We start from the raw sequence: 14,086 nt of genomic DNA, 5'->3' as shown, positions 1-14,086 counted from the left end.
GTCATATTTTGCAAATGTCATACTAGACGCAAAAAAAAAAAAAACAACCCAAGACATAAGACTAACAGAAAAAAAACTGGGGTCATGATAACTTAAAAATTAGAAATGATCCAGAATATATTTAATGAAGACATAAGATCTAACTGTCTCCCGTTTGCTCACCTTGTCTTTTAAATAAATAAATAATTCAGCCTTGACTACCATCTAAGGTTATGGTCTTGCCCCACCCCCAGTGGTCCAACATACAGCAAGACCAAAGCTGATACTAACACTATCTAAGAATGAGCCTTCCTAGCACCGTGGGACCACACTCGTCAACCAAAAGGTTGGTCAACAATGCATCCTTCAGATTGATTTCTGACCAAAAGGGGAAACTGAGGACGGAAAAGGGGCCACAGGTTAAACCTGACAAGCTCAGGAGACTGAAAATAACCACATAAGATGGTCTGAACATAACAATTACTAACCAAAAGCGAGTCGTGGCCAGTAGTCACATTCCTGGCCTGTAGCTTCCTTGACAAAGGTCAGTCTTTACCTTAAGTGAGCCTGTCCCTCCCCTTTTTGCATCTAAGATAACAGATCCCCCCCAGGGGGCATCACCCACCACACCAGAGCAGGAAACTACAAAATCCCTCATTATCTTTTTCCCCCAATACCATCTCTGTGTGTTGTGAAATGCTATTAACTATCCTGTATCCACCAATGTAAAAGAAGTGTGTGTCTCTCCATTTTACTCTTTATCTAATCCCAGAGATTTCCCCATTTGCTTTCTTCACCCCCTTAATCTACAACCAATAGATTTCATGTAACTCTCCTCCTTTGATTTTTTTAAATTAATGTTTGTCGGGTGACAATTTCCTCCTTTGATTCTAATGTATAAAATAAGTTGCAAAATGGCCATTTTCCAGAGCATTTTCTCAATCCATTGAGACTTTGCTTCCCTGAAATTGTCTCAGTTGGCTCAGATAAACTCCTACGAGCCTTTTCCTTAGGCTGGATGTTTTTTCATTAATACACCTTTACAGTAAGGTCTGTGTTGCATCTTCACTTAATTTACGTATATGATGTGACCTCTTCCCTTTTAAGGACCTTTCTGGGAAATCGCAGACACCACTCTGCTTTCATTCACCAGGCAAAACTAAGTTACAGGGCAATACCCATCTGTGTATGAGACAGGAAAATGTGTATATCAGGCACCCGATATCAAATTTAGCACTTTATATGCCTATTCAGCCATAATCTTAATCCAAACGTCAATTCTATTGCTTCGTTTTTCAAATAAATTTACTTGCTGACTTTCACCCATAAGGATTTAGCGGGACGACTTAGCGCGAACCGCCTCTGGTTCTCATTCCCTCGCGGACCCGCCGCAAGGAACACGGTCCCCAGGGACTTACCTGCCCTTTTCCCCAGAGAATGTGGGCTTTAGGTATTTTTCCCTTTGGGGAAACGAAACCGTGCACTTCGCAGCTTCCCGATTTCCCGCGTGTTGCGGGTGGCCGGGGGCGCCCCCCGCCGGTCCGCCCCTCGCCGCGCCCACTCAGCCGGGGAGCCGCCCTCCCTGCGGACGATAACACCCGAGGGTCACGGCCACCGGCAGAGCATCTGTGCGCCATGGCTGCGTCCCCTGGAGGGACCCCGGCCCCTGCAGTTGAGCCGCTGTCACCCCAGCCGGCAGCGCACACCCCGGAGCCTGGCTCGGTGAGCGCAAAGCGAGGGGCGAGAGGAGAGCCTGGGGTTGGAAACGGGGCGCAGAGGGGTCGCTGGGGTCTGGCGCTGGGGTCTTGCCCCGGTGCTTGCCCCAGAGACCTTGAGGGTGTCTGATCGCAGCCGTTTAACCAGCCAGGGGCAGCACTGCGGGGGGTGGGGGTGGGGGTGGTCCCCCACCCAGCCTTTAGGCTTCTGAACTGCCCCTAGTGGAGTCAGACAGTTGAGACCCCAGAGGCTGAGGATAAGTCGGGAGCCCCAAAGAGAACAGGATGGGAAACTAAGTCCTAGACAAACGAGTAACTTGTTGAATTCTTTCAACTAGTCAGAAGCAGAACCAGTCTCTGGTCTTGATTCCCAGCCTAGAACTCTTGTCCAATCTCTCCAGGTCTTCCCAGAGATCTCCTGAATCCTGGGCAGGTAGGACTTGCAGTTGTGCCTGAGGAGACAGCGTCTCTCCCCCAGGCCGGTGGTGTGGGCTTAAACACCCTCTCAAACCCTGGCCTTGTCCAGGCACCAGGCTCTCCTTTGGGAGACTACCCCAGAGTTGCACTTCCTGGCAACCAGGCCCCAGAGTGGGGGTAGATAGGGCAGGTGGGAACCCCGGGGTGATGGGGCTGGGACTCATGCCACAGGGTGGGAGTAGTGGAGGGCAGTTAGCACCTCTGAGCTGCCTGCTGAATGCAAAATCCATTCTCCCCTCCAGGTGAATGCATTCACCAAGGCTTCCCTTCACCACCACCTCAATTCCCTATGCTTCCTCTCAGGCACCTCACAGCAAAGGAGAGTGGCTCCCAACAAAGTTTGATAAAGAGTCTCTCTGGGGACTTTTATTCCCCCGTGAAATTTAGAAATTCAGGGTGAGATTAATGGTAAGAGGGAAAACTAACATTGCCTATTAAGTGTCATTTAATTCTCATAACAACTCTATAAGATTGTATCATCTCCATTTAACCTGTGAGAAAACTGAAACCCAGCCAAGTTGAGTAATTTGCCCTGGGTCACGCAGCTAGAAATGGCAGATGCAGAATCTGAATCCAAGTGTGTCTAACTCTAAAACTTGTGCTGAGTCAACTGTCGAGGGCTTATGACTTAAGTACATAAAAAACTGTCAAGATTCCAAGATTGTATCATATATCCAATTTCAGCTGGAATTTCTTTATTTCTTTTTCTATCTTTTAACTGCCTTCTATGTGCCAGAAACTTGCTAGACATACAGAGGGTACCAAAAAAAATGTATACACAGTTTAAGAAATGAAAAAACTGTATTAAAAATTGTAATACTCAATATATACCGATAACGAAAAGATGAACACAAGTCATGTGTATACATTTTTTTTTTGGCATCCCCGGTATTTAGGGAGAAACAAGAATCCCATTATGGGGTGGGAAGGAGGGCTATCATGGTGGATTCTGTCTATTGTTAAAGTTTTCTAGAAATGAAATAATGTTCACACAAATGTCTGAAGAGGAGACCACATCCTGCCTTACATGTGGTTTTCTTCTGTGGTTAAGAAGAGTGTGCAAAGGATATGATAAACCCTTATCTATGAAGACCTTCCCTTCAAAAGAGCCCCTCGGGGTGTCCTGCAAGATACCAAAATGGGTGAAGCCATAGTCTCTCCACTTCCTCTCCATCCCCAAGCAAAAATGAGAAAGAAGGATTCCCAGCATCTTTCGAAGAAATCTAACTTTAAACAATGTCTTCATGGCATTATTCCTTCAAGAAATATATACTGAGCATCTACCATGTTTCCCCGAAAAAAAGACCTCGCTGGACAATCAGTTCTAATGCGTTTTTTGGAGCAAAAATTAATATAAGACCCGGTATTATATTATATATTACATTATATACTATATTATATTATATTAAAGACTGGGTCTTATAGTAAAATAAGACCCGGTATTTATTATATTATATTATATTATATTATATTATACCCAGTCTCATATTATAATAAAATAAGATCAGGTCTTATATTAATTTTTGCTCCAAAAGACGCATTAGAGCTGATGGTCCAGTTGGTCTTATTTTTGGGGAAACACGGTACTGTACGCCAAGCATTGTTCTAGGTACTGGGAACACACTGGTAAATAAAAGTAATAGCTCATACTCTCAGAAAACTTATATTCTGATGAAGAGAGGCAAGAAATAAATAAAAGTATCTCAGGTAGTAAGTACAATTGGAAAAGAGACTTGAGTGGCCAGGGAAGGCCTCGCTGCGATGACATTTTGGCTTAGACTTGAGTGACAAGGAGTCAGCTCTGCAAGGACCTGAAGGAAGAGCCTTCCAGACAGAAGGAATAGGAAGTGCAAAGGCCCTGAGGCATCGACGAGCATGGTCATTTTGAGGAATAGGAAGGAGACTCCCTTGGCTGAGGAGAGCTATTTGAAGTGAAGTGGCAAAGGGAATGGGGCGGATTGGGGGTCGCTTGCAGACTATATGATGAGGACTTGGAGTTTTATTCAAATGATAATGGCAAACTGTTGAAGGGTTTTAAGCAGAGAGGAGACAAGATTCTATGTCATGAAAAGGTCACTTTGGCTGGAGAGTCGATAGTAGGGACCAAGAACAGAAGCAGGGGAGCGACAAGAGGCTCTCATTGATGGGTTAGACAGGGGAACTGGGAAAGAGGAATCAAGGATGACTCCTGGGTTTCTGGGCTGAGCTGCTGAGTGGACATTGGAGTCATTTCATGCAATGGGGACAACAGGGTTAGGAGTTGGTTGAAACGAGATAGAAATCAGAAGCTATGTGTTTGACCATGCTGGGCTAAAATGTCTGTTAGGCAACCATGTAGGGCTGAGAGTAGGCAGTCGAATATTTGAGTCTGGAGTCCATTGGATATCTTAGGGCTTTATACACACACACACACACACACACACACACACACACACACACACACACACACATTTGGGATCATAAACATTTCAGTGGTGGGCTGGTAAACAGTCTTTCCAGAAAAAAATAAAAAAGCTCTGATTTGTAATGTTTGCTGCTTTCTATGGTGTAAATACTCTCACCACGGCTGATTTCAGGCTGCTAGTTGTTCAACAACTGGCTGCAAAAGTCCCTGGAGCCATTGACTCATCAAAACAAAACAAAAAAAAAAACCAACCCTCTTAAGTTGGCAGGACTATTCCATTTGACAGATGAGGCTTGGAGCTAGAAAGTGGTTTATTCAAGGTCACACAGGGAGATGGTGGCAAAGTTGGGGTCTCCTGACCCCCAGTTCACTCTGGCTTGCTGACTCAGAAAATAAAACAGACTACAGCAGAAAGAACTGAGGGGGAAATATAAGGAAGAACTTCCCCCTGGAAACGTTTAGAGGTCATAGTTTAGGATTTTTTTTTTTTCCTGTCTCACTTCCCTTTAAAAGCTGACTTGGGACAAATTAGGACTGAGAGGTTGCTGGAAAAGCCCTCAAGACATAGGGACCCCGGATGCTTATGGAAGTCAGGGAAGTGTGGGGAGCTGTTGTGTGTCTGTGGGGCTGGGGGCTTAGCTCCTGTGTCTCCCCCAGGACAGCAGAGCTGGTCGCCTCTCATTCTGTAAGAAGGTGTGCTATGGCATTGGTGGGGTCCCCAACCAGGTGGCCTCCAGCGCCACAGCCTTTTACCTGCAGCTCTTCTTGCTTGATGTGGCACAGGTGAGTATGGGCAGCCCAGGGCTCCCTATTTCCATCCTCCTTGGTGTCTGGTCCTTTCATCCCCACCATCCTAAACAGGTAGCACTTTTGACCTAAGTCTGACAAAAAAAAAAAATTGCTATTGAGGCCAGCCTCCCCAAGGATGTTTATTGCAGGCGGTTTGTAGTGGAAAATGAGAAACAATGTGAATGCCCAACAATATAGAAGCAGTTGGATAATAACTTTTACTATACCCATATAATGGACTATTATGTAGCCATTCAAAAGAATGGGTTAGGTCTATATACCAGTTGACTTGGAGGGATTACTATGAGGCACTATCAAATGAGAAAAGTTAGTTTTAGAGAAGAGTATATAAAATTACCCCCGTTTTGCAAAACAAACACATGCCCCATATATGTAAGTGCATATGCATCAGTACATGTTTTAAAATGAGCATGGAGAAAATGTACAGAAAATTACACCAGACTGTTAATGTTGGCTATACAATGGAATGGTGGAGATTACAGGGTAAGCGAGAAAAGAATTTTTAATAAGGTATTCATGATTTTTTAAAATGACACTGATATGGTTGCATTTATATACAGTTATAAATTGCAAGTGTATGTATATAAATGCATGAAAGAATGCTCATCAAAACGCCTCTGGCAATTGTCTCCGGGTGGTGGGATTTCAGATGAGCTTTGCTCAGTATTTTTCTGTACTGTTTGAATGGTTTTACAATGAGTGGTATCCTTTATGTAATCAGAAAAATCAATAAAACATTTTCATTATGAAACAAAAAGTCTAACTCTGCCTGTCAGCCTAGGTGCATCCTTCTTGCACTGAGCCAACCCAGATAAGGGTCTCTCGTGTCTTCTCCAGAAGTGACTGGGCATCAGTGTGCCTGTGTGTGGCTGTTAACTACTCCCGCCTCCCCTTTCTTCACTAGTACAGCTGCCCTGAGAACCTTCTGGATTAGTGTCCTGGGAAGGAGGCTGAATAGACCTTTACACTAGAGCTCTAGCCCCAGCCAGGTCCCCAGATCTCCCTCCTGGGGGGTGGGCAGGCCTGGGTATGCTCTCTGACTCTGCCAGGCCTTGGCTTTCGCCTCCCCTGTCCATTTCAGATCCCTGCTGCCCAGGTGTCACTTGTCCTGTTTGGAGGGAAGGTGTCTGGGGCAGCTGCTGACCCTGTGGCTGGGTTCTTCATCAACAGAAGCAGGAGGACAGGGTCTGGACGACTCATGCCCTGGTGAGCAGCCCAAGTCCTTTGGATCTGGCACCCACCTCGAGCCTGAGGTCACTGTTTGTCACAGTCCTGCTTCTTAGTGGAAAACCCTGGGATGGTTAGAGGGTAAAATTGGACAGTAGGTGATGGGACTGGAAAGTAGGTGACGGGACCAGACTAAGCCATGCAGGAGTTCAGACATTCCTGGGGACTTCCCTTCACCAGATGGCTCTCAAAGACTCCCAGACCTGACCTGGAGGGTGGGCTGGAGGCCATGGAAGGTCTCAGAGTAGGTAGGCCTCTTGTGCTCCAGGGTTCTTGATACAGGGCATAGAACCACCAAGCCCCCAATTATCCTAGAGTCCCAGCCCCATGTACCATTAGCCACTTCTCCCACTCCACGGCCCCCACCCTGCCAGCCCCAACCCAGGGCCTTTGCAGGGGCAGAGGGCTTATGCCCAGAGGGGTGAGGTTGCTCCCAGCCCCGCCTTCGTGTCCCCCAGCCTGGTGCTTGCGGGCACCCTCCCTCCACTGTGCTCCCACAGGGTGCTGGGCTGCACGCCCTTCATCGCCTTGGCCTACTTCTTCCTGTGGTTCCTGCCCCCCTTCACCAGCCTGCGAGGCATTTGGTACATGACCTTCTACTGCCTGTTCCAGGCCCTGGCCACGGTGAGCAGGTGGCCGCCCCTTCCTGGGCCTAGACCACAGGAACCTCATTGCTGGCCAGTGGCCACTCTGAAGTGTGTGTGTGACGGGTGGGTGTCCCACTGCCCACACCTTCTCATCAGGAATTGCAATCTACCATTAGCTCCCCAACCACTGGGCTCTGGGCGGGGCGCCACCTCCTGCTCTCGCCTCTGACTCCTGGCTTGAGGGGATTGTGGGGACATGCCAGCCTGGCACGGGGATTGGGCTGCAACAGGGCGCCCGGGTTGGCGAGCTGGACGGAAGGGGGCCATTTCAACTCTGCCGGCCATCCCAGTTCTTCCAGGTGCCCTACACGGCGCTCACCATGCTCCTGACCCCCAGCCCGAGGGAGCGGGACTCGGCCACCGCGTACCGTGAGCACCGGCATCGGGTGAGGGTGGGGGATGGCGCTGTCCTGGGCCCCGCCAGCTCGGTCACCTTGAGCCCTCGCTCTGTCCCAGGGATGACCATGGAGATGGCGGGGACGCTGATGGGAGCTGCGGTCCACGGACTCGTCGTGTCGGGCGCCCACGCGCGGAACAGTTGCGAAGACGCCGCGCTCCTGGGGCCGGTGGCGATCTCCCCCGACGCGGTGAGTACCCACACGGCGCGTCCCCGCCCCTCGCACCCAGGACCCCTCTACGGGGTCGCCTCTTTCCTCTAGAGTCGCTTCTTCCCCAGGACTTTCGGTGGTCGCTTGGGGCTCAGCTCTGCACACCGCGCCTCATTCCTTCCCTTCTCCTGTAGCTGAGCCCATGAACCAGTGAATTCCCGCCAGACCTGCTTCTCCGCCCGGGTGCCTTCTAAACGTAAACGCACAACGGCTCGGCAGGCCATCCCGAGGGGAGGGGAGGAAGCAGACCCCAGGGCAGGGGCGGGGGTGGGGAAGAACCACGTGCAGGGGCAGGGGAGAGGGCAGCAGGAAGGTTTGGTGTCCTTGCCGAGCTCTGGGTAAAGCTCCTCCCATAACCCCACCCATCCAGCCCTGAACGGGGGGCCCCTCACCCACAGTGTGAAAGGAGAAGGAAAACCCCTCAGCAATGCAGCTTCCTCTCCTCTCAAAGCAGGTCCCCTCTTCAGCGATTGGGGCACGCATCAAGTTCATCTTCTATTTTCCCCTTAAGCGAATGACACTACTATCCCCCAGAGCCCTGGGAGTAACCTTTATTCCTCCCTTTCTCTCAGCCCTCCACTCCATCCACCCTATTACCAAAGCCTGTCCATGTTTTAGGCCAAAATCTCCCGCACACACTGCCATATCACGGCCCATGCCTCTACAAGCCCACGCCCTTCACTGTCTGGGTGAGGGAGGAACGGACCATGGCCATGGCCTTGAGTTGGGGAGGGGGAGACCAGCTGGGGTGTGAGGTATGGGGTGCCCAGAAAGGGGAGCAGAAGGCTGAGAACCACCCCCCTCCCCCGGAGGCCCGGAAGTGTTCAGGCACCTCTTGGTAGCTCCAGCTCTTTTATCGCATCTACTTCACTTATAAGACACAAATTTATAGCAAAAATCATCAAGAACTTCAAGACAGAGACAGCATTACCCTCCAAGCAGCCCTTCTGAGCCTGGGACCCTGTACACCTGTGCTGGACGCACACCTGTGCTAGACGCACACCTGTGAAGCCTGGCCATCTCCCTCTTTCCTCCCTGCCCCAGAGGCAACCTTTATCCAGATCTGGGTGACAGTGCCTCCCACACGTCTTTATATGTATTTTACACACATGTACCTTCCCCTGAATGATAGAGAGCATGGTCTCTGTTTTTGACATTTATGTGGTTCACCGTGCATCAGACTGTTGCAACTCTCTGCTCAGGGAGCTGCCTTCCTCCCACACTCCAAGCTCCTTATTGCGGATGTACAGAGTTCACTTACATCCTCAGCGTCTAGCATACAGAAATCAGCAACAATGAATGTTTGTTTTAGAAAATGAAAGCATGCGTGTGCGCTCAGACCCCTGGTAGCATGGGTGCACGCAGGAGGCACGGGGTCAGCAGAAGGACCATCCTGGGCCCCCAGCTCTCCCTCTCCTGCTGAGCTAATTGGGAGGAGGGACCCCCAGCTCCCTGGGGCTTTGGCTGAGGGTCCATCTGCTCCACTGAGAGGTGCTCCTGCCCAGCCCTGGGTGTCCCTACCTGCACGGGTGGGAGACATCACCCCCACTCCCGTTCTGTCCTGTCCCACAGACTCGTCTCTACTCCATTGCAGCCGCTGTAGTTGCTGTGACTTACCCTGTGTGCAGTGGCGTGCTCCACCTGGGGGTGAAGGAGCAACCAGGTACAGGGGTGCAGGCAGTGTGGGAAGCAGAAGCTGGGGGCCAGGCTCCTCTTGGGCATGAGTTTTGGTCTGAAACTCGGCCAAGCCGAGATGTCACCTTCCTGTGTTGCAGAACCCTCTGCCCCAGCCTCCAGCCAGAGCCTGGGCTTCCTGGCTGGGTTGGGCCTCACTGTCCGGCATCCACCCTATCTGAGGCTGGTGATCTCCTTCCTGTTCATCTCAGCAGCCGTTCAGGTGCTTCTGGCCAGGCCGATCCCTGTTGGTTCAGTTCAGTCTCTCATCCCCACCACATCACAGTTAGACTTGAGTTTCAATGGGGAGAGACCAGCGGCTGGCATGCGGCCTGGAGCGGCTGGTGCTGGGAAGAGAGAGACCCAGCTAGAGCTTGTGGTTTGGGGAGGGTCAGAGTCCAGACACTAGGAAAACAGTGTCTGGGATGGTGAAGTCCACCCATTCTTAGCTGTGCAAGGGGAGGAATGGTCTTTATACCTGTGTCAAGGATAAGCGTCCTTTGTAGGGGAGGAGACTGCATGATGGCGGCAGCAACCAGAGTTCAAGTTCCCAAAGGGGAGGCCAGACTTGAGACCTAGGCCTTGCCTTTGACTTCTGAGTTCCTGCCATTCCCTGTACACACCCACTTCCTGTCAACCTCTTCAGGTGGAGCAGAGCTACCTGGTCTTGTTTTGTACACACGCTTCCCGGCTACACGACCACGTCCAGAGCCTGGTGCTAACCGTCCTGGTGAGGGGATCTGGGGTGGCAGAGCCAAGGTCACTTGGAAGCTGGGGACATGTGTGGTCCTTGACATGACACGTGTGGCCAGAGTCCTGGTGGTCAGCATTCTGGACTCGGCTGTGGTCTCAGTCACCTGCATTCCAGCAGAGGGTGGAATTGGGGCCAGGGTAATAAAGTTCAGAGCCACTGGTTCCAACCAGGAGGCACGGTTGTGGTGGGGGAGTCCTCCCTAAAAGGGCTTTGAGAACCTGGGCGGAGGTGCTGGCAGCACGGCCGGTTGTGAAGGTTCTTTCTGCTCACAGGTCTCTGCTGTACTGAGCACCCCGCTGTGGGAGTGGTTTCTGCAGCGATTTGGGAAGAGGATGTCAGCTGTTGGGATTTGTGTAAGTGAGGCAGGAAGCAAGGCCTGGGCTGGGGGCGGTGACCTTGGAGTCTTAGCCTCCTGGGGGCTAGCAGGGCAGATATTCACTTGTGTCGTCAGTGTCCAGCACAGGACCAGGCTTGGTGTGTTAGTAAAGACCGGTGAGTGTGCACATGAAAGAGCAAGGAGGGAGGGCAGGTGCAGGGAGCAGCTAGTGTGTCTGTCTCCCCAGGTGATGGTGCCTTTTGCAATCCTGTTGGCTGCTGTGCCCACAGCCCCTGTGGCATATGTCGTGTCCTTTGTATCTGGCGTGAGCATTGCTGTGTCCTTGCTGCTACCTTGGTAGGCTGGGTGAGGGGAGGGAATATGGGAGCTTCACGTCCCTCCTCATGGGTCTGCCGTCCTTCATGTCAACCTGCTGTCCCAGGCCCCTTGTGCCCAGCCCGTGCTGGGGAGCCACTCTCCCTCTTGCAGGAGATGGAGGCCACCAGCTCCATCTGGGAGCCCTCCTAAAAGAGCACCAGATGGCAGGAATGGTGGGCAGCCGGGGCGGGGGTGGAATGTAAGCACACATATGGCCTGGCTCTCTGTGGGCCAGTCCCGGTCCTGGGCAGCCAGTCCCAGGATGACTCTGACTTGGTCTCCATCCCCAGAGAGCTTGAAGGCTGGTGCCTGTCAAGGGGACAAAAGGGGTAACTCTGCAGCCCTCTCCCCAGGTCCATGCTTCCAGATGTGGTGGATGACTTCCAGCTGCAGCACCAGCACGGCCCAGGCTTGGAGACCATCTTCTACTCATCCTACGTCTTCTTCACCAAGTTATCAGGCGCAAGCGCCCTGGGCATCTCCACCCTCAGTCTGGGGTGAGTCCAGATGCACAAAAGACTAGTGGGGTGGGAAGAAAAGGGCAGAATTTCCCACCCCAGCCAGCCGGGGGCCACTCAGGAATCTGGGACAAGCTCTGCTCTTTGGAGAGTGTGGGGGAACCACTTGCCCCAGGTTTTTCTGTGAACATGACGGAGAGGGGCCTTTCTTGGGGGCCATACCCCTCTGAAGCCTCAGCTCCCCACATTCTCAGTTCTCTCAGAACTCCTCCCTGACCAGCCTATTCCCTCAACACTCCCTTCCACCACAGTTAGGGTGATCTGGCCAAGAAATGAATCCAAGTTTCAGGATAGTGTGGAGCTGAGGGACCTGGGACCCTCCCCCAGGAAGCTGGGCTCAGGAGGATCTGAGCTGGATGCATGGGGCACCTTCTCCAGGTTTGCAGGGTATGAAGCAGGAGCCTGCAAGCAGGCAGAGCAGGTGGTGGTGACCCTCAAAGTCCTCATCAGTGCCGTGCCCACCTGCATGATCCTCACTGGTCTTTGCATCCTCCTGATTGGCCCTGCTCCCAAGCCAGGACACCTCCCGCCAAGCCAGGACACCTCCCGCCGGCTGAGCCTTCGGAGGTGAGCACCCCATGCACATAGGCACACACAGCAGGGCTACCAACTCCCAGGGGGGCACACAGATGTCTGCTGGTGTAGGACTAACCAGTCTGCAGGTCTCCCTGCGGTAGTAATTCCACCATTGAACAGTCCTCCCTTTGGAGCCTCTTTCCTTAGCTTCATTGATGCCGTCTGCTTCTGGATTTTCTTCTGCTACTCTGGTCATCCCTGCTCAGTCTCCTTTCTTCCATTGTCTGTTAGGTGGTGGTATGGGAGGGCTCCCTGTTCACCCGTTCCTTCTGCTTGCTCTCCATAATCTCAGGCACTCATCTACTTGCTTGATCTTGGACACCTCTTGTGCTTGGTGACTCCTATAGTGGCCCCCCTCCAGCCCCCATCCCCCGGACTTCAAGTTCAGGTCTACATACAAGTCTGGCTCTCATTTGGACATCACCTGATATCCCACAAGCATGGCAGGCAGTCTTACCGAGCCCCAAACTGAATTCACCTTCTTCCCCCAATCAGTTTCTCCTCTTGTGCCCCCGTCCCAGTAAATGGCACCATCCTCCAGCCTGGGAGTTGAAACCTGAGGGGCATCTTCCACTTGTCCCCGCACAGGCTGTGCTGAGCCTTGTTCTTCTCCCTTCCAGAGCACCAGTCCCGCTGCAGGGGGGACACTGCTCACTGTCTGGCTTTCCCAGTAGACTGTGGGGACCTTGAAGGCTGGGGCTGTGTTTATTCACTTTTATGTCCCAAGAGCCCAGCACAGAGCCTGAGGCCAAGCAGGTGCTGCAGTATCACGTCTGGTCCAGCGGACTTTTACAAGCACATGTCCATGTTTTTGCAGATGCTCGCACACTTACAAACGTGAGCACATGTACATACAGAGGACCACAGGGGAGGAAGAAGGGGCATTATTATCGGTCCCTCCCTGCTCAGTGTGGCTGGTCTCAGACTCTAGCCAAGTAACACTGACGTCGTGCGTTACACTCAGGGAAGGACTTGTGGATGGGGAAGTGCCTGATGGGACTTGGGGAAACGAGCCTTGGAGCTTTATTCACAGGGTGGTGAAAGGGAGGATTTCCTAGGAAGACACGAACAGCCACTGACACTTCCACAGGGGTGTGTGGCAGGACAGACAGCCCACCCCACCCTCATTCTTCTCTGGCTTCTTTCCCTTCTTACAGGAGGACCAGCTACAGCCTAGCTTGAAGTTTGAGCCTTCTGTGAGTTGGAGCCTTCTTGTGAGTCTTCTGGTCTCCAAGTCCCACTTCCTTCTCAGCTGTTTAACACTCCCACTTCGCAGCTTACACATGACCTTCCCCCGGGGATGTGGAGTCTTCAGTGGCCTCTCCAGAAGGGACTGGCCTTGGCTCCCCATCATTTCTTGCCTGTTGACCACAGAGCATCTGAGAGAGGTCTGTGGCCGGCTACCAGCTCCAGGCAAACTTTGACCTGGAAAGCATCCCAAGAGCAGCTATTCCTGGAAAGAGCCCTAGCCGGCCTGGCATGCGGATTCCCCCGGCAGTACCAACAACCTGCTGACCTGACAGAACAGACATACAGACCTCTTGTTCCTCCTGACGCTCCAGTGGACATCTGAGAGACAGGCTGACAGACACCTCATGAACGGGCAGAGGGGGGACAGGTGGACACGCTGGCGACGTCCAGTTAGGAGAGACAGACAGATGCAGTGAGGCCAGCAGACCCCAGAGGGAGTGAATGGGGACACCAGTGGGGTTGAGAAGACTGAGCAGGGCATGAGCGGTGTTTCTCAAGCTTTTCCCTTTGTTCAGATAGGTTGGCGACACTCTGCTTCTAGAAGTGGACACAAGCCACTGAAGAGCAATAATTTTTATGAACAATACTTATTTGTGTGGAACTATTTTTCTGAAAGTTTATCTTGTAAAAGCACAGGAACCAGTTTTCTAGAGGTCATGCCTTTGGGGAAGAAAGATCCACTGGGATTTATTTTTTCAAAAACAAATTAAAAGGGTTTGTCTTCTACTGAGTGTGTAAAATGTGACTGGCCG

The 14,086-nt window shown here is 51.7% G+C and overlaps 1 protein-coding gene and 1 long non-coding RNA gene across 7 annotated transcripts in view; one reads left to right on the top strand and one right to left on the bottom strand.

Moving 5' to 3' along the window:
* LOC117033030 (uncharacterized) overlaps nt 1-5,455 on the bottom strand; it is a 43,874-nt gene extending 38,419 nt beyond the window's left edge. The window contains exon 1 of the long non-coding RNA XR_004424828.1: nt 5,329-5,455. This is a non-coding gene — a long non-coding RNA (uncharacterized LOC117033030). The remainder of the gene's footprint in view (nt 1-5,328) is intronic.
* MFSD2B (MFSD2 lysolipid transporter B, sphingolipid) lies at nt 1,495-14,055 on the top strand. 6 transcript variants are annotated; one of them, XM_033124887.1, is made up of 14 exons: nt 1,495-1,701; nt 5,233-5,358; nt 6,467-6,591; nt 7,113-7,236; nt 7,550-7,628; nt 7,716-7,846; nt 9,440-9,530; nt 9,643-9,764; nt 10,188-10,271; nt 10,568-10,648; nt 10,859-10,968; nt 11,343-11,486; nt 11,886-12,074; nt 13,241-14,052. In XM_033124887.1, the coding sequence occupies exons 1-14, from the start codon at nt 1,615-1,617 to the stop codon at nt 13,263-13,265; spliced, it is 1,518 nt and encodes a 505-aa protein (XP_032980778.1). In that variant the 5' UTR covers nt 1,495-1,614; the 3' UTR covers nt 13,266-14,052. The 6 variants fall into 6 exon arrangements, with proteins under 6 accessions (XP_032980778.1, XP_032980779.1, XP_032980780.1 ...); XM_033124890.1 differs by lacking the exon at nt 7,113-7,236 and adding an exon at nt 2,033-2,127 and having other exon boundaries at nt 1,588-1,701; nt 10,188-10,300; nt 13,241-14,055; XM_033124888.1 differs by lacking the exon at nt 9,643-9,764 and having other exon boundaries at nt 10,188-10,300; nt 13,241-14,053.
* The last annotated feature ends 31 nt before the right edge of the window (nt 14,056-14,086 follow it).

The sequence above is a fragment of the Rhinolophus ferrumequinum genome, chromosome 13 (genome assembly GCF_004115265.2).
Source record: "Rhinolophus ferrumequinum isolate MPI-CBG mRhiFer1 chromosome 13, mRhiFer1_v1.p, whole genome shotgun sequence".
NCBI classification, from domain to species: domain Eukaryota; kingdom Metazoa; phylum Chordata; class Mammalia; order Chiroptera; family Rhinolophidae; genus Rhinolophus; species Rhinolophus ferrumequinum.
This window is presented reverse-complemented; position numbering and strand designations above follow the sequence as displayed.